This window comes from Pleuronectes platessa, chromosome 13 (assembly GCF_947347685.1).
Source record: "Pleuronectes platessa chromosome 13, fPlePla1.1, whole genome shotgun sequence".
Lineage (NCBI taxonomy): Eukaryota > Metazoa > Chordata > Actinopteri > Pleuronectiformes > Pleuronectidae > Pleuronectes > Pleuronectes platessa.
The window spans coordinates 9,757,389-9,777,657 of record NC_070638.1 but is presented as its reverse complement, the minus strand read 5'-3'; the positions used below and the strand labels follow the sequence as shown (position 1 = coordinate 9,777,657).

Here is a 20,269-nt window from a genome sequence, read left to right as displayed (position 1 = left end):
CATGTTGATGAATCTGGTTGTTACCACTTTATTGTAAGGGTTTTTTCACACTGATGAGTAATAAGTGCTTATCTGCTATACTCTAAATATTCAATGTAATAACAACCATATACTCTGTCAGAGCATCCACTGGGAAAGTGATCTGAAATATAGATTCCATGGATCTATGATATCCTTGATGCTTTGTGGGGATTTTGCCTTTTGAAAATGATTATTTTAGTTTTTTATCACTACACTTTTGGGGGGTCCCGTTTGGGGTGGCGGTGGCTTGAGGAAGTCTGTCTGCGTGTGAGGGGTGAGTGTGAGAACAAATGGAGGGAGGCAGGGGAGGAGGCCCGCACGTAGGGGGAGGGAAAAAGGGGAGACGGCCCTGGCGGCTCAGTGGGAGGAGGAGGACCATCCCGTGCCAGGACTTGCGGCGGCTGCAGCGGCACCTCGGACTGGGGGAAGTGTCGGGTCGGTGTGGGGCTGAGCAGCAACTACAGCGGGAGTCGTAGTGGTAGTACTAGAAGTAGTAGAACGCGGCACTTCCACGGAGAAAGACCGAGAAGAGGCACCGGGACCGAGGGAAGCAGCAGTGATCGGGGCTTGAGAGCACATTCCAGCGGAGGAGAAAATGAGACCAGCCTGCTCGGAGCCTGTGTGACGGGGCTGAAGGCTCTTTGACTCCGGACATTGTACCAACTCTTTCCCTGCAGCAGCAGCAGCTCTGACTTAGAAAGAAAAAACAGAGGAGGAAGACCTTCCAAGTTTCTAGCTTTAAAAGGTAGACAAAATGTGTGTGTGTGTGTGTTCGTGGGTGGGTGTGTGTGCGTGTGTGTGTGTGTGTGTGTGTGTGAGTGCGTGTGTATGTGTGTGTGTGTGTGCAGGATTAGACTTGCATACACTTTGAGCACTTTTCAACCATGTCTACTTCTCTTGTGCCCTTTGCTCATTCACATCAAAACTGCAAAACAGGGCACCAGTCTGTGTTTGCTTTGGCTTTGAGCACTACTAAAACAGTGTGTGTGTGTGTGTGTGTGTGTGTGTGCGTGTGGTTGTGTGTGTGTGTGTATGTGTGTGTGTGTGTGTGAAGACAGAGAAGGGACTCATTCAAACTGAGCAAGCCCTGAGCGTGTGGTTATTTTCACTGTGAAGGCCTTTGGATTGGATTTGCCCTCACTCTCTTCTTTGTGTCTATTTCAGCTTTTACAGCCTCCTTTGTCTTTCCTCAATGAATTGTGTTTTGTAGTAGCTTATAATTTGGGGTTCCTTGGCCGTTGTGGGCCACGGTGCGCCATAGACCTTTTTTTTATAATGTGAAACATATGGGGGCCCATTCTTGTTCCCAGCGGTCTACAGAGCTCAAGCCTTTAGTTTGTCCTTTTCTTGACCGTTGGGACTGGCCGGCTGATAATGATGGAGACAAACGGATCGAGAGAGTTTGGTCTTTTCTTTGAGCTACAGCTGTTGCATGGTATTTGCTGCCTTAGGGCTATGCTTCCCCGGCAGCCAGTGTTGATGACATGTAAAACTGTCCTTACATCACGGCAGCCCGCTTGACCTGAATATCCTTACCTCCCTTTAACCTGCTTGGAAATCAAACACACACCTGCACATACAACCTCAAGCAACATAAACCATACAGGTCGCTCCTTCAGCATTTTGCAGGCTAAACTCTTTCAAGATTAGCTTTAATTACAGGCCGAGTAAGACAGGAGAAATGTTTTTGAACTGGCAATTATAGCTTTTGTTGCCGGTTCTATTTTGAGGTTAAAGTTGTATGAACAATATCTTCCCCCTCAGGGCGAAGAGAGAAATGTGCGTCAGAAACCCAGAGTGTCCCTTTCCTCTCACTGATAAGAGGCGGCAATTACAAAGGGCGGGCAGAGCGAGTGATGAATGGGGATCTTGATAGTGTGGTTTGGACAGGTGGGTTGGCAGAGAGGCCCGGGGTTGTGTACTGTAAGCAGAACACTGTGATCTAACCCCGGGAGGAACAGCATGGGACAGAGCACCGGGACATTTCACTGTGTCACAGCAGTGCCACAGCCACTCGGCTGACATGTGTAAGCCATTAAACTGAGAGCAGGAGACCTGGGGAAGGGGAGAGGCTGAAAGTAATAAAGGGGCAAGAATAGGGAAAAGAGATGGAGAGAATGAAAGAGAGAGAGCGAGAGTGGGAACGTAATCCATTTTGGAACGCATTCCACTATGACCTTGGGATAGAAAACTGTAATTAGGGAGTACTTTAAGGGCCCTTAGGGTGCACAGATTTGTTCAGCACCGGGGCTGTCATTTTTATTCCCTTCAAATCAAGTCAAAAAGTGGCACAAATACATGTTAGAGTTCCAGGCTTAGACAATAAACTCGCTAAAAATGGCCGGCACCCTTCTTCTGTGGCTTTCCTTTCAATAGTTCTCATGGTTCTGTTTATTTCAGTTCTTCAGCAGTGAATGGGTGTGAAAGTCTCAGCGTAAACACATAGAGCCCCTGTCAGGGAAAAGAAAAAATCGTGGGCCTTGTCCCTCTCCGGGCCCTTAAACCAGCCTGTTATGTCACTGTGGACAAGTTATCCAGCAGCATGAGTCGGGCGCTGGTGCCAAGTATGAATACAAGGGGGGAGTAGTGAAGCTGATGGTATCAAGGTTATTAGATGGCCATTAGATGTGAATGCTAAATGCTGTCTGGGGGCTAAAGCCAGAGGACGAGGGCAAGAAACATCTGTTCTGGTTGCCCCACTCCTCTCATCTGATGGAGTGGTAAATAGGCATGAATAGTTATTTTCATTTGCCAGGCAAACACAGAAATCAAGGCAAATAGGAAGAAATTGAGCAGGATTTAGTCTAAATGCTTAAAGTTAAAAAAGAAACACTTAAGTCCAGCAGTAGCCCCACAGGCAGCCAGACTTCCTGAAGCATTTATGGCCCTTTAGGTGTTACTCAGGTTTGCAGACAAACAGCTTAGTGGACCATTAATCTGTCCAGAGTCTCCCAAAGAGACAGTAGTGTTCTGTATGTGTGGCTGCATTTTCCATAGGGTGCAAAAACAGAGCCAGTTCCTAGAAGGCAGGGTTGGGTGGGTTTCAACACCCCACATTGAACTGGAGCAGTGGCTACACAGCAATCTGTACCAGATGAGGTTTGTGTTGAGGTGTTGCAAGTGGTTTGGTTCTATTTGGAAAATAGTATTTTCTTCATGTTAGTCATGAACGTCAGGGCGCCCATTTTTCATTTCACACACATAATTTCAGGTTAATGGACCTATACAAATATTCAAGTTGTCACAAAATGGAGGCGGTTGCCGCAACATGTCAATCATAAACCAGAAGCTGGAGCCAAGAGAAGCAATTCAGTTTGATTTCACAGCGTGAGCAGGGGGATGGGATGCCGGGATTACTTTCATATGGGTGCAGGCATAGTGTTAGTGGAGGTTTGATCGATTCCAATACACTTTGCATCTCTTAACCAATTTTCATCCCATTACATTTTTTTAAATAGAAATGATTGGATTGGGTAGATTTAAATCTCTTTTGGTCTAGCCTAAAGCCTGTTGGTTTCAGTTTCTCCACTATAGGGATTTAATGGTTTTCTGTTTCATAATACAATAAAATGTTATACTTTAAGGCTTTGGGGCAATTTTTTAGCAAAAGCACAAATCATTTAATTTAATTTGTAGTGGAAATTTCTCATTTTAAAGTGACAGAATCTAACAATTCTTCGTTGGGTCATGACCAAACCCACAATTTCTTTTTAGTGGAAATCGGTTTTGTAGTTTTTCAGTAATCCTACTTTTAGACAGACAAACAAACGGCCATGAAAACCTGACCTCTTGGTGGAGGTAGAAATAGAAGTCCCTGCTCAAATTGTTAGTATTATTATGGAAGCTTCTTTCTATGTACTTTATTTTCTCCTTCCAGTGCTCTGTAAAAATAAAGTAGTAAAAGCGATCTGCATGATGATGACCACACATAGATTTTTAATGGAAAAAACAGCCAGGGTCATGTAGCAACCAGTCAAATCACATACAAACAAACTTTTCAGGACAACGCATTTGGTTGCTGTGGCTCAACCCCAGCTCTGGCAGAGACGTATTATTTCTGAAAGAGGAGCATGTCAAGATTTTGCCAACCCTTGTCACCACAGTGGACTCAAGAATGAAAACAGCCATGAGGTCACCCTTCACATGATTAGACTTAACCCTTAGGGGCTGACTTGCTGATGATTAGATTTTGAGTCAGTTCACTGCAGCTTATGTCCTATTACGTGATGCTGTCTTCTTTCATCTCATGGTCCACCTGCTCGTACAAAATGGAAGATTCCATACCGTGTGTGCCAGGTGAAGGGTGTGGTTCCTGAAATAGAATCAGGCTCTGTCCCAGCACTTGGATATGCCTTCCTACTCTGTCTTCCCAACATTTTGAAAATCATAAATGGAATGTCAGATTAATTTATTCCCAGCATTGTTCTGGGTGATTGAGGGAAAGGCACTTGGAGCTGTTCATGCATGTGTGAACGTGGCTGGCAGCACGCACACAGCCGGGTCAAGCCATTACCTGCAGAGTCTGGAGCTGGGGGAGCCAGACACACCCTAATCCGCCAACATCCTGACCTTAGTAAACCTGTTGCAGCTTGTTCATAGCAGACCTGGCAACCCGTTTTCTCGAATTTCCCCTCTCCTCTACCAGAGTTGCACCCACTGCCATGGGTGGGCTTGGGATTTGAGTTCCTTGGCACTGCTTATTCTGCCTTTGTGAGCTAATGCTGTGCCTCAAACCAGGAACAAAAGCAGTCAGTGCAAATTAAAGACCAATTATCTTTAGTGCGTGCTGGGGCAAGTTGCTCGTGTGGGCTCGAATGATGAGTGGGAGAAGTGAGAGGTCTTAGAAGGAAAAGTATGTTGTTTAGTGCAGCGATGCATATTAATTATTCATGTGAAATTAACAAGCCTCATGTTTATATTTAGAACTTTATCCTTTATTCTATTATATCATATATTGGCAAGTTTTCTGGATTTGCATGGCTTGTTGTTTTAGCAGTTAGATATAAACAGTTTGGGAAATCCAGTTATTTGCTCACTGATTTGAGAACAGACGGACTACGCGTCTCAACTTCCTCACTGTAATGTCTGTCTGTTAGCTAATCTTGTTAGCTTAGCATAAAGACTGGAAGTGGATGGAAATGGCTAGCCTAAGGTGAAAAAAATCCATCAAACAGCACAACAGCATGTCCAAAAAAGAAAGAAGTAAATACAAGACATGGTCTAAAAGGGAGAAACTTGCTACATCTTGGCGTTAGCAAGTAAGTCATTGCACACCAGGTTAGCCTTTCCCCCCCGATTCCAGTCTTTATGCTATGCTAACCAAGCTACAGGCAACATCTTAGCTACGGTTCCCCCTTACTTCACAGAAGCAATAATGTTGGCAGTCTTTACATTTTTCCTTTATCTTTTCAAGGTGTTTCCCAAAATGTTGAAATAGTTTGTTGCACCATATTAGTTTAGTGATCTCAATCATGTAGAGGTTGAGTGTTGGTTCGAAACTCTTCCCATCTCTACGTAGCACCGAACCTTGATGCTTCCAAAACACGACTCAGCTTTCTCCCTGTTCCCCTGCCCTGGAGATACACTGAGCCTAAGTACTGGCTGACCTGTTCATTAATTTCCCATTAGTCAACGGTTCTTCCTCAGAGTCCCGGGGGAAATAGACTAACCCCACCATTAGTTCCAGCAATCCCCAAAGACCTCTTACCCCCACACTCTCACCAGCTCCACCAACACACACACCCTCACAAAACACCCGGCCCTGTTTCCCAAGTGATGACCTCTTCATACACATGGCCTCTTTCATTCCACTCGGAGGGGCTTTAGACTGTGGCTACAGTGTCCGCGGTATATGGCTCCCTCACTGGCCCCCTCCAAAGTGATAGGCTGTAGCCTGCAGTCATGACCGACTTAATTGATGGACACATTCTTGATAGTTTAATCATTTGGTGCCATTGAAAGAAACGGTGTCAGTCATTGACCTAGACTCTAAATCGGTATTTGTGAATGAATATGATTTGGTTTTACATCAATATTCTGATCTTTGACGGGGATAGAACTAGAGCTGAAACGATGAGTTCATTCATCAATGAGACAATTGACAGAACCTAAAAACTTTTAAATTAGTTTTTTTAATTGAACCCTTTTTAACTTTTAATGGTTCTGGTCTCTTGATTATTACATTTTGAAGCCTCTTCCTTTTGAAGTCTTCTCAACTCTGTGCCAACAAATTGAAGATATCTCTTTGGGCCCTGGAACATGCATGTGGCAATTTTTCACAAATTTTACAGCCTTTAATCCCCAATTACTTTCATATAACAATAAAAGTAATCAGAGTATTTTGAGAAAATTGTTACAAATGGCACAACATCCCAGATCCCAGAAGGTGACAACTTAAGATTGCTTGTTTTGTCCAACCAACAGTCAAAACTTTTAATATAATATCGTTATAATCTAAATGCATTCATAACAAAACATTCAGAATAAGATGCTATGGGATATTAAACATATTGTCTTATATTTTAAATGTTAATAACATAAATGCATCACATAAAAACGTACAGAAACAGTGAACCCTTTCATTAATAAATCCGGAAACGCTAAAAGCTTGGAGTTGTCCGTTGACTTATTGATTGATCGGCGAGTGTTGTCAGCACAAGTGTTGGCGCTGGCACTGAATATACAGAGATGACTAGTGATGTGTGTGTGTGTGTGTCTCTGCGGGGAGGGGGTGGGCTCTCTCCAGGAAGTTCATGTCCATGAGGTCACCGGGACACGCCATCACTCAGGGATTTACAGCAACTGGTTTCAACCGGAATTCGTTGAAAGTTTTTTTTAAACTCTGTCATTATAGCTTCGACTGACTGAGTGACTGTGGTGACGAGATTGCTTGTGGCCAATGTTTGGATCCCACAGTGCTGAAATCTCTCCTTGCTGCACGGATAAGCAACAATCATCGCTAATGTTTAAAAAAGAGGCCTTGGTATATTGTTAAGATTCAACCAGCACTGTATATGTATGTGAGACAGACTGTTGACCGTTGGCAGTGCAAACAAGACCCTCTGTGTTATACAATCTGGAATTTAGGTCATTCTCTAAGGATATCTGCAGGAAACTTGGACACAATGACTAAAGCTGAGGACTTTGACCATCAAATATTGACTTTAGTAAGGTCACCTGCCGTAGGCGGGAATGTAGTGTGAGGTAACTGAAGAAACTTATCCAGCTGTGTGTCTGCTTCGATCTCTTTTAACAGGAAGTTCCCAAGACTCAGAGATGGAGGAGGGATACGAACTGGACCTCACGTACATCACAGAGCGCATCATCGCCGTGTCCTTCCCCCGGGGTTGCACAGAGGAGGTCTACTCGCACAACCTGAAGGATGTCACGCGGATGCTCAAGTCCAAGCATGCAGATAATTACCTGGTCAGTGCTCGCTCCTGTGCTGCTCGCTGTCTCGTCCTGAAATGTGCCTTAGCCCGTTGTCAAAGTGCAAACAGTATTGATGTGTGGGCAGATGGGCTCTGAGGGAGCATTGACGTAAAAGTATGTATCTCCCAGTGCAACATTTTAAATCACAGGCCTTCTTGTATGTTTCCTTTAGATTATCAACCTCTCTGAGAGAAGACACGATCTCTCGAGAATGAACCCGAAGGTAAGTTTAAAAATATGATATATAGCAATTCTTATAAGAGTGTATACAAGTTACTAGATATATGTTATATATTTTGTTGATTTACGGCCTTGCCTTTACTTCCGGGGCAAACGGCATATGACAAAGACAGAAACACTGCTAGCCTGTTAGCCAGTTAGCCAGTTAGCCAGTTAGCCAGGGAGCCAGTCAGCTGTTTCGGCCCTTCATGGTTCGCTCAGTCGTAATGAGTTATGATGATTCATTGTCGTTTAATGCATAACATGAAAAAAAACTTGAATACATGACTTCATCCCTTAACATGATTTACATCAGTACAGCAGTTACATATAGTATGTTTAAGTGACCAACATTTTTAAAGTCTTATCAGGACGAGTATCTGGAAAAGAACAAAACACAATGCGTTTCTGTGACGTAGTGGATCTTACTCATCCCCTGTGATCAACTGTGTCTAAGCAGGCACAGTAAGCACCATAATATTGATTGTTAATAGACTGGGACAGAGCATGAGGCCTCTGGCTGTGTGGACAGATATGATATCAGCATATGATGTGTTCGCAGACCCTGGACACAGGCTGGCCCGACCTGCATGCTCCACCTCTGGATAAGATCTGCACCATCTGTAAGGCCATGGAGGGCTGGCTCAATGCGGACCCTCTACATGTGGCGGTTATACACTGCAGGGTGAGGATCCACAGGCTGTGTTGTACCATTAGCATTTAGCTTTGACTCCACATTTAACCACACGGTCATTATTTGGCCATTACATGTTCTTCTAATTCAACTTCTTTTCTCTAAAGGTGACTTAGAAACTTGTCGTCGAATGTTGATGTGCTCTGTAACATTAAAGTACAGATTCTGTCTCAAAATAATAGTGGTGTGCCTGTTTCTCTTTTCTAAAATAAAGAGAAAACTTGTGTTACTGATTTAGACTCATAAGGAATGTGTAGTGACTCATGTCCTGTCCTCTCTTGTTTCTTTAGGGCGGCAAAGGTCGAATCGGTGTTGTCATTTCATCATTTGTGCATTTCACCGACGTGTCTGCCAGGTAACTACAACTATGTCTCTGTTGTTATGTTCCTAAATGTTACCTATGTTTGAACTTTAGCTTGGATTTATAATAGTGCTCGTGCACCCACTCGTCGTTGGCAGCGAACGATAACAACAGTCCACTAAGACTCATGTCATCGCTTGAACCGCGGCTGATTCGGTTACCCCTGGTGAATTGACTGTCAAGGTGAATCAGAAAGTGAGTCAATAAAAAGTCACAGGAAAACCCACACACTTTAAGCCATGAATCACGCTGTATTGAATTGCATGAATCAACTTGGAAACATGGAAGCTACAGTAATAGCTTCTGGCCACGGTTTTGGTTTCACGAGATCCATTCATCGTGGTGAAAAAAGCCATTTGGATTTTTTAACCATTGTCAGTCAGACAAATCCTCAGAGGCTTGTTGCTGCAGAGGCAAGAAATGTGGCAAACATTCGGAGAGGCGGCCTGCTGCTGTGCCACTATGTAGATCCTCTCTGCACACAGCCGACACTGTGGCATGAGCACACATAAGCCTTCGTTTTAGCCAAACTCTGCCTCCCTTCGGTGTTTGTGTCCCGCTGAGGGAGACCGGGGCCTGGAAGGTGAATGCGAAAGACAGGGGCAAAAAAAGAGAGGAGCAGAGGAAGAGATAGGAAAACAATGAGGCGGTTTTACAATAGAATAGATTCGGGGGGGGGAGCAGATGGAGAGGGACGACCAGAGAGAAACAGAGCGCTGGTGAAAAGGCTGTTGGTTTTAGGCCTGTCTGAATAGCCGAGCTGTGCACACACTCTGGCCTCTCTCTGTCCTCCTCTCCCCCTCCGTGTTTACTTAAATCTGGCATTCTCTTCCTCTCTGCTGGAATCCCCTGTCTCTCCGGTTACTTTCACTCTTGCCCATTATACATGTGTACGCATGTGTGTGTTGTCCCAAGTGCAGAGTCCGGATTAACACCGTTCAATTACGGAGCAGCAGAGAGTATAATCTCTCTCGGGTCGTAATTGCCCAAAGTGCTTAATGTGTCTCTCTGTCTCCTTCAAAGTGCTGATCAGGCATTGGACCGCTTCGCCATGAGGAAATACTACGATGATAAGGTCTCAGCGCTGATGACACCTTCCCAGAAGCGGTAAGACCCAAAACACAAGCACGCCCTTCTGCACAGCAGCATGCGTCTTACTCACCGTGTCTTGTTGCTGCCGCTTTGTTGACCCACGTCTCCGTCCAAACCCATTCATGTCCCTGACGCACCTGATTCAATATGATTGTTTATCATTGTAATGAGAATGGGATCCCACGGTAACCTGGTGTAACCCTAACCCTCCGTACTGTATCACTGTGAGTCATCCTCGCTCACACTGTACCTCAACTGTTTTGTTCTGGTTTCTCCACGTTGTCATGTTAACCTGAACTTAACCTTCGTCAATGAAAACAGGGACAGATTATATTTCCAATGCGTCTCCCGATATGATGAGTTTAGTGCCAAAACCAAAATGATCCTGTACTTTGACGGGTAGCAAAAGTTCAAAAGTTGGTTGCTGGGTGTAACTTTTAAATATTCAACATAAAGGCAGGAGAGAAAGTAAATAAGTTTGTTTTCCTAAATCTTTAACTATTGCTAAGTCTAAGATCGGAACCCAGATAGTGTCGTAGTGATGTCAACAAGGCTATCCATATGGAACAGTTTTTATTTGAAAAATACGTTTTAAAGCTCCTCATCAGTAATAATCCCTGTGATCGTTCATGTACACTGGGTATGTGTCAGTGTAAACAGAAAGCAGATTGTCTTCTCTGAAGTTGGTTGCATATTTACAGAAAACACAAGGAACAAAGAAACAACAATATTATAGAAGCAAATAATAAGGAATGACGTAAATGTGCATCTTACTGAATCCGGAACTGTGCTTAGATGTTTGACACAAAATTGGCCCCTCTGTGCAAACTGTGGCCCCCTTATGGCCCCTGATTTAGAAAAATCCTACATCCACCACTGCTGCATAATACACAGGAGTGGTGGAATTGGAAGCTCATGGATGTTTACCACGTAGGGAGAATCTAATCTATTTGTTGTGACTCAAAGACAAGACATCCTGGCCTCTGTTGAACTGGTTGTGACTGTTCTCTCATATCCACCTCTATGCTTCTGTCAGGTATGTTTGGATCCTCAACAGTCTCCTCAGTGGATCCATGAAGATCAATGCCTCCCCCTTGTTCCTGCACTGCGTCATCCTTCACGGGATACCGAACTTCGACGCCACCGGAGGTTCAACTCATACTGTTTACCACTACACACAGCTGCAGCGCCCAATGAAAATACAGCCGCTGCTCCCACAACAGTATAAAAGAATCGGCACCACCACATCAGACTTGAGGCAGTAAACAAGACGGAGACTTATCTGTGCTTTATATCTTTTTTCCCCCCAATACGCACATGTTGAGACAGAGAGAAGCACTCATATAAACATAACTCCTCCAGAGAAGAACCTCATTATGGGTTCTCAGTTAACCCCATGGGAATTCACACCCATGTTTGCAAGTAAATTGCTGTTTTCGCTAATTTCACTGAAACAACAAGGGTTCTCGTCACATCATGGAGCTGAAACCTCGCTCTCACATCAACAGCTTATCACACCGTGGCTGTGCGTAGACCAGTCTAAACTCGAGGGCACACTGTCAATGCATTTGTACCTTTTGTTTTTTTCAGTTTGTCGTCCCTACATCAGGGTTTACCAGGGGATGCAAGCGGTGTATTCATCTGGAATCTAGTAAGTGGCGTACACATGTGCTACAGCCATTCCAACATTATTGTTCACTTCAAAGAGTGTCTGCGTGCTTCAAAGCTATTTTCTGTTTAACTTTGCTTAACAGTGATTTTGAATCCTCCCTGCTTTCTGTAAACGTCTGTGCTTCCAAACTCCCTCTGACGGACTCCGCTGTTGCTTTTGTTTCAGTCACATCGGTCCAGGCCACAGAGACCGGGTATGCATCACCCTGGCGCCCGCCCAGCTTCTAAAAGGGGACATCATGGTAGGGGGGAAGAAAACAAGATGTCCTTTCGGCGATGCTGACGTCAGTCCTCACTGAAGAAATCACAATGTTTTTGCATTTTCTCTCGTAGATTAAATGCTATCACAAAAGCGACCAATCCTTGGAGCGGGAAGCCATTTTCCGGCTCCAGTTCCACACCGGAGCAGTGCAGGGCTACAACCTGATGTTTGAGAAAGAGGACATGGAGACCGCCAGCAAAGGTAGACACAAAGAAAAACAAACAAACATCAAGAACGGGTCTCAACGTGCTGCCACTAGTTTTTGGCAACTCCTCTGCTGCAGGCCGCATCTGCAGGGCTCAATCTGGACTCAATTTAGAGTTGGCAGATTCAGGCCAATAATCTTGTTTTCCTGAACATGTTACGTGTTCTGGGAGAAAACTCTTCTCACAGACAACACAACTTCATGTTTCCCTTTTTCTGAATGGCATTCCTGTGTGTTCATATTCCAGATCCCCGATTTCCAGATTACGGTAAAGTGGAACTGGTGTTCTCCGAGGGACCAGAGAGAATCCCAGGTAGACTCCTCACTCTTCACCTTCTTCAAAACACTGTTACATGGAGACCTGTTTTTGAAAAGTAGAGCTTTCTCCATTTTCCCCCTTGTGCCATCTTGTGCACTGGTCCTCCCCCTATGCCCCCTGGTGAGAGGGGATGTGGAATGCTACAGAGGGGAAATGTAGTGTGAAGTGTGTGCTGACAGAGGTAAAGAAGCACAGCATGTGCTGCCCCAGAGCTCCACAGGAATGAAACTACGTTGTATGCGTCTGTGTGTGTGTGTATTTACTATTACATCTTTTAAACACCTTTCCCGAAAGCTTATGTGATCGAACATACTGAAATATTTATATTTCCAATCATGGTTGTCTTCCAAAAATATGATTTAGGTTTTATTACAATCATAGAAACAAATATATAAATATTTGTTAATTCTTTACAAAAATGACTAATTTAAAGCTACTTTGAGGGGTCAATCTTCTCATATAACCCTTAGCAAGAAAGTGAATGTAAATGTTTTTTGTCTGAATGCCTTACTATTCATTTTGAGGTTTTTAAACCTGTCAAATGTATGGGATTAAATATCATTGAGATATAATTCCTCTGAATTTTGGCCAGGCCCTAAATATCTATGCATAAATATCCTGTTCCTCCTTTGAGCCATAACAGATGCTACCGTAACGTAAACATTACAGAGGAAACCAGCCAGATACTGTATCTACAATAATGTTGTTTCTGGGTGTTCAGGTGCCGACAGGTGGCAAAACGGGTCGGATGTTATTGTGGACTACAACACGGCGGATCCTCTCGTCCGCTGGGACTCCTACCAGAACCTCTGTGATGGCGAAGGTACTGTTTCGACTTTTAGCTGCGTTTGGTTATATTTTGTTATAACCTTGTCAAAGTCTCCTCAATGTGGTAGATGCTCTCTAAGCACACATATTAGAGGAGATTGCACTGGGTGTCATTCAGGTGTTAAACTGCCCTCCTCTGTCTTGTTGTTACTTTTTGTCTATTCAGTGTGCTCACTTATACAAACACACACAAAACTTTTCTCTTTTTCTCTCAGGGAATTAACACAGCGTGCCCCGTGTTATTGGGGGGGTGCAGTGTGATTGCATTAACATGCACGCACAGTCGCCAGCAGCTTGGTTTATGTTGCAGCCGTCGGTAGCTTGACTGGAGTTATTGCTCAGGGGTGTGACCTAAAAGTTTTGTTTCCACAGAGTCTGCCTGGGTTTTTTATTACGGCGAAAAACAGAAGCAGAAAAGAAATGGAAGCTAAGAAAATCTTCAGCGTTGAGTATGTTCGGTATGACGAGCAGTGTTATTCCTGTGTGAAGGGCAGGGAGGAGTGGTGTTGTTGTATGTGGGGAATGCTGGTTTTCAGAGGAAGAGCAGCTAGTTCTCAAGAGATTTCTATTTTGTTGTTTCATCAAATGAATAGGCATGCTTTAAAACCATCCCACACACACAGTCCCACTAGCGCCCGTACACACACACACACACGCGTGCTCCGAGCCACCCTGTCGGGGCGTCCCGTCCTAGCTGCGGTTGTTGCTCTCCACTCAACCACAGAATTCACAACAACCTCCCAGAATAGAGCGAAGTGGTGGTGGCATTAAAACACAGATCCACCCTTTCCCAGTATTCATTGGGTGCTTTTATAAGCAGCTTGATTAAAATGAAGCTGGATCCAAACATCCATACAGAATTTAAATCACACCTCTCGAAATCCAATTAAAGAGCGACCACTAATATGTAAGAATTCATTAAAGACACCCAACAGAGATGCAATATCTTTTCTTGCCTTTTTTTCCGAAGCATTCATGTGGGATATTTACAGTCTTGTTTTCTCGTGTAAACGCTACATCTGAGAGGAAAGACTGGGAGCTCTGTTGGAATTCTACATCTACCTACCACCAGTCCTCCGGCAGGCCCTGTTAGCCTGTGAGAGGCTGTCACTCAGCGGGCGGCGCGGAGGAGGAGGAGGAAGTCTGAGAAGCCATTGCCACTGTTGTGCTAAGTTGGTGAAAAGAAAACCTAATTTACTTCAATGGCTTTTCCTCCAATCATTGGCGAGAGTGTGTGTTTTTCTCCACGTGTGAATTAAAAGCTGAATTTTAGAAGATTGTTTTTCGTGAACGGTTGTTTACTTGGAGTTCACTGTCGTAGCAGGTCGTTGTTTTTGAGCAGCTCGACCCGCAGCGAGTTGCCGGAGTGGATTGTTGAACTCTATGTATGATTATTGTTATGGCTCAAGTATAAGGTAAAATTACGTGCTGGCAAGATCACGTCTGAGAGAATAATGTGTGGCCCCTCGAGGCTCATACTTGGACTGACTCTGTAAAGGGTTGGTTCAGCCATATTAAAAATACAACTTCTCACTCACTAGTGTTGGTATGTGAATATAGTTGCGTTTGTTGTGTTTTTGGAAACTGAGTTTTTTTTCAGGGGTGAGATTTCTGCTTCCACAAGGTGACTGAATTTGAGTTTTTTGGGCTCAGAACATAGAAATATTTAAATAAAAAAGTAAAACAGCAACGTTTCTCACCGGAGGAGGTCGCTCCTCTTTAGTGTGAATAATCAACAGATTTGGTTTTAATATTTATATTCAAATTTGATGTATAAATCCATTAAGACGTATCATATCCCTTTCAAGAGGATCCCAAACACTTATAAATGGGAAACAATATTATAATATTATGGAACAAACAACAAGAGAACAAAGTTAGGACAAAATGGCAAAAGTTCTTAAAACCTGAGCAACCCCCCCCCCCCCAAAAAAAAAACCTTTGAGTGACTTGATGGGTGAGTGATTCCTGTCGACACTGTATGGACAGTATGTCCTGTACAGTTAGCGTGCAGGATTTTACGAGACGCGGTACAGTGTTATTTCCCAGAGGGCTGTCGTTTACACATCGGATGCACATGTGGAAGCCTGGGGCGGAAGAAAAATGACAACGATGATGTTCGTCATTATGCTTTTCGATTCATGGTTTTGGTTTTCAGGACGAGCGGGATGGTAGTGACTGAGGAGGAATGGAAAGGGCTGGGTAATTACATAGCCATTCATAACCAGACCTGCGATTCTAGAGCGAGGGGGGGAACAGCTCCGGTCTCTCTGCACTGTAATCGGTGGATTATTCAGGGACTCACCAACACCACAATGACCGACATTGTGAATTGGAGATAGAAATGGATTGAATGGTTTTCTCAAGTTCAGAACATACTTGGTTAACCATCCGTGGCTTTTTTTGTTCAAGTCGTAGTAATCCAGCTATAGGTGAAAAACCAGTTTCCGAAACAATTGTTGAAGCGCATAATTGGGTTTGAGGCCCATCTGTCCCACTGCGACGTCTCACACGAGGACGGCAGTTGTGCAATTTCATGATGCACAAGAGGGAAAGGAAAATGACTTGGCTGCGGCCGTTTCGTGAAAATTGCCCAGAACTCCAAGTAGAAGGCAACGATTGTGTTAATTAAAAAGTGTCTTTTTACAGAGTGAAAAAGTCTTGCTGCAGGAATGTTGTTTTCATTCTATGATCCTCTCTGGGCCACCCCCCCCCTCCTTTCAGCGGGGTAGTCCCCTAACGCAGGGCAAGAGGTCGGGTTACTTCTTTCTCCTGACCCGCCCCCGCCGCTAAACCCCGCCCCACTTGTTTACATTCCTCTGCCCTTATTTGGAGATCTCAAGGTACCCCCCCTCTGTGTGGAGTGCATACACTCTCACCTTCTCAGCAGAGAAAGAGAGCAGGGCCAACTTATTCCAACTCCTCTCGATTTGACCCTGACCACTATCTGCTGGTGAGAAGCCATGTCTGCTCTCCTCGGGTTGTGCCTGCGTGGCCTTCTCTCCTTTTCAAGTTTGGCTTTACCGGAGACAGGCCTTGTCTTGTGGGCAGTGGCAGCGAAGGTAAGAGGTTTTTTTTGTGTTGTTTCTTGTATTTTTTTCTCGAGGCAGATGGCTGGCCATGAAGGGGAGGGAAGTGAAAAAAGAGAGAGGCAGGATGACAGGGAGCGACAAAGAAAGAGAAAGATGGCCAGTGTTTGGGGAAAACAGGGGAAACATCTGTCTTGAAACATCTGTCTTGAAAGCCGCTTGCACCTTTCCCTTGAGGGAATGTTACGAGAGAGATTTTTTGGACGGAAAACTCCCGGTGGAGCTGACCTGTGTGTGTGTGTGTGTGGCAGCTCAAGGCCCAGATGCATGGTTCCACGTGGGGGGGACATACATACATGCATGCATACGGGAGCTTTCTTGAGAAAAGGAGGAGGGGGAGTCTTTATCATGCGCGTCTGGTATTCAGGTCCTCCAGTCACGGTTTGACTGAGCCAGTACTTAAGGCGGCCGATTGAGGGAGAAGCATTGGAGTCATGTTTAGCCTCTTTGGTTGAGAAAGAGAGAGAGAGAGAGAGAGAGAGAGAGAGAGAGAGAGAGAGAGAGAGAGAGAGAGAGAGAGAGAGAGAGAGAGAGAGAGAGAGAGAGAGAGAGAGAGAGAGAGAGAGAGAGAGAGAGAGAGAGAGAGAACTGTGCACTTTTTTCTTGGCCGACATTTTTCCAGTGTTGCTTAACTTTATTTTTTTTATTTTTTTTGACAGTTGTGATGGATTTGCAAAATGGCTGACCTCTGTGTTTTTTCTACCTCTGAAGATTAAGGAGGTTGTTTGGACATATGCCGGGGGGGTCAGGGGGCAAGCGAGAGGGAGAAGGGTGGATTCATCACAGCAGGGTGAGGAATGCAGGGGTCACACTCTGAAGCTCCTCAGCCATCTGACTCTTGTAGTGGCATACAGTGGACTTAACCTCTCTTATATAACCCGAGCATGCTGTTCATGCAGCAATGGAGAGAGACGAGTGGTTATTGCAAAATGACTGGAATGTATTTGCTTGAAATGAGATTGTGTTAGAATATCAAAAGGGGTGGATTCCAATAATTTGTCTCTATTTAGTAACACGATACATGTTTTTTCTTTGTCATTGTATCAATGTCCTAGTTTTTCATTTAGTCTGATGCTTTGTGTTGTCTGGAATGTTGTTGTGAGGTGAGGTGCGATTGTAAGTGTTGAGCTTTGTCATTAACAGAGTCTTAAAAAGAAGGCGTTCGTTGGACGACATGACTGCGCTTGTTAACAGAGTCTTGCTTTGTCTGTGGTTTTGTGCAGTTTGTGTTTGTCTGTGTGAGTCTCTGTCGTGCTGTGTGTCCCTGTGTGTGTACGTGTGCCCATTCTGACAGCTGACTCTATCAAGCGCCGCATCTCTTCTATTTTGCAGCACCCCGCTCTCAAGGCCTAACCCAGGACAAAGCGGCCAACAAGAGGAGCCCCGGCGGAGGAGAGGCAACGCTGGGCCGAGGCGCCCGCACAACCTCCAGCACCTCCAGCCCTGACCACAGCGACCACGCCCTCTCCGTCAGCAGTGACTCTGGCCTGTCCAGCACTTCCCTGTGGGCGGACAGACCCACGCCTGCCAACACAGCCACCATCAAGGCTAACCAGCAGGGCCCCAGCCAGCAGGAGAAGGTCCAGCTGAAGCGCCTCCTTAGCGGCTTCGGTCTTGAGGACCCCTCGCTGGAGGAAATGGATGATCAAGGCTCTAGGGTGGGCATCCAGACGACAGTTCCAGCACAGGTGCACATCAACGGGGACGCCCGACCCAGAGAGAGGGAAACGGACATCCTGGATGATGAGGTGATCACAGGTCATGATCTGCACAGCGTGGACAGCCTGGGGACCTTGTCGTCATCCTGCCACAAGAGCAGCCAGAACTCCCTGCTGTCGGATGGCTTCGGTAGTCCTGGAGGAGATGAGCAGCAGAGTCACACCCAGCATCACCTTCCCGCACCCCCACCCATGGAGGAATATGAGCGAGTCTTCGCGGAGGCTGGAAGGGGCTGTCTGAACTCCAGAAGCAACTCGGTGGCCTCCTCAAATCCCAGTAGTGCTGCCATGCCCAAGCAGCACGTCTACAGACAGGGAAGCTACTCCACACAGTCCTGGGTTCGCCAGCAGCAGATGGTTGCTGCACAACAGTTTATCTACATGCCAGACGAGGGAAACGATGCAGAGAGATACCCGGGAAACAAGCAGGGGGTCAGTTCAGCCAAAGGTGGCCTACCCGCTGAACCACAGGGCCCCACCAGGGACACTACAGTGGATACTTTGAGAAAAACAGCACCCATCAAGGAACAGACAACTATGAACAATAACAACAACAACAAACAGGATGACGAGTTCAAATCTTTAACGATGGACATTGACAACTCCATCGATCAGCTCAACCAGCTCATCATGGACCTGGATCCCACGTTCATGCCAACATCCAGCCGGAGCAATTCCATCAAGAGGAACGGCAGCACACACGTCAACAGCTCGGCTGGCAAATGCACAAATGGCATCAACGATAGTAACGCAGCAACCCCAACAAACACGCAGCAGACAGGTAAGATAGTCAGACTGTCCGGATGTGGTGGTGGTGGTGGTGGTAGTGGTGATGTGGTGTGGAAGTGTGGTCGTAGAAAAAAGTTGGTGACAGTTCTTTGCGAGAATATGTGTAACAACAACTTTGTTGAACACGCAAGCAACATTTTGAAACTGCTCCTCTCGAACAGCCTCAGCTTTTCCTCTTCTGCACAACAGAGTTCACGAATCAAAGCGCAACTTCTCTCCCTCTCCCACCGGGCGTGTTCTAGGGGCAGAAATAGCAGGGCTGTTGTCAGGTTTTTCAGATGTTTTCAGTGTGTTTCTGAGGAGGGAGCGCTGTCCTGACTTGTCGGCCCAGCTATCTGACTGCTTGATCAGTGTGCTACATGGAGAGAGGGAGAGCAGCTGTCATCGACCTCTCTGAACATGGCCGTCTCTCACTGGAGGTTTATAGAGATTGGGTTCGGGGGAATAGACATATTTACCAAATCAAAGTCCTTCTGCACATTGAAGTGTGTAGAAGCTTTAAGCATTACTTTAAACACATTCTTTTATCTTGATGTTAGTCATTGTCCATTTGTCTTCATTGATAAATCATTAAAATGTTGGTGTTGTTGGGTTAGTAGTGTTAACAGAGCTTATGCAACGTAATGACCACCAAGTTATTTCCACTTCATTCATGTTGAAACTGATCCCAGGAACAGATTCAAGGATGCAGTCTGTGATCTTTGCAAAATAATTTCTTTCATCAGCTGTATTCTATCAGCAGACTGTAAACACTTGAAAGAAAATTGCTACATTAAGTTATAGCAACATTTTGTAATTTTCTTTCATCATGTTATGCTGATGACCATCTTTTATCAGCGGTAAAGCGATAAGAACATTTCCTGTCAGATTTGTCTTTCTTTTTAAGGTTAGGGTGTTCAGTATTGTTGACTGCCTAAAAGCCGTTCTACTGTTGGTAATATTATGTTTGACTTTGGTTTAAATCCAGTGAGGCAGAGAAAAGGCAGAGAGCCGTCTGAGTGTTGGCGGTGCATGAATCACACTCCAGCTTGTACATGTGGTTGCAGGGGGCCACAAGATGGGGAGGCCTGCGGAATTTCCGAAACAGGAACAAGTGAGCCCGGAGGCAATGTTTTTTTCATTGGTTTCCAACGGCATACCTGTCTGTGCATATCAAGCAGGGCTGGAATGTAACTAAGTTCATTGATGTACTGTACTTAGCTACACAACATCTCAGAGGAAAATATCTTACTTTTCTTTTCTCCACTACCTCTATCTGACAGCTTTAGTTACTAGTTACTTCATAGATTACAATGCCTTTTTATTTATGTCCAGTGAAAACCATGTATCTCCATGATTCCGATTTTTTCTAATAAACTGACTCATTGCTCTGTGGGTTTAGAAAAATCTCCCACTTTAAAGTAAAATAAAATGTCAAGCATTAGCTGGAAAATATGTTGTTGAAGCTGTGGCTCACCAAAATTGAATTTAGAGATACATGGTTCTTACATGATTTCATTACAATAATAAGATTAGCTTATACAATATGATGTACTGCTGTACATTAAACTTCCCAAAAGTATATAAAGTA

The 20,269-nt window shown here is 44.8% G+C and overlaps 1 protein-coding gene across 1 annotated transcript in view; it reads left to right on the top strand.

Annotated features, from left to right (window-relative positions):
• The first annotated feature begins 395 nt into the window (after window positions 1-395).
• The window catches only part of si:ch211-191a24.3 (tensin-3), a 31,361-nt gene continuing 11,487 nt past the window's right edge, over window positions 396-20,269 (top strand). The window contains exons 1-13 of the mRNA XM_053437716.1: window positions 396-766; window positions 7,277-7,446; window positions 7,625-7,675; window positions 8,234-8,356; window positions 8,656-8,720; window positions 9,750-9,833; window positions 10,855-10,967; window positions 11,409-11,469; window positions 11,656-11,731; window positions 11,823-11,952; window positions 12,204-12,269; window positions 12,997-13,098; window positions 17,525-18,691. Of these exons, the coding sequence (XP_053293691.1) occupies window positions 7,297-7,446; window positions 7,625-7,675; window positions 8,234-8,356; window positions 8,656-8,720; window positions 9,750-9,833; window positions 10,855-10,967; window positions 11,409-11,469; window positions 11,656-11,731; window positions 11,823-11,952; window positions 12,204-12,269; window positions 12,997-13,098; window positions 17,525-18,691 (2,188 nt within the window). The 5' untranslated portion in view covers window positions 396-766; window positions 7,277-7,296. The remainder of the gene's footprint in view (window positions 767-7,276; window positions 7,447-7,624; window positions 7,676-8,233; window positions 8,357-8,655; window positions 8,721-9,749; window positions 9,834-10,854; window positions 10,968-11,408; window positions 11,470-11,655; window positions 11,732-11,822; window positions 11,953-12,203; window positions 12,270-12,996; window positions 13,099-17,524; window positions 18,692-20,269) is intronic.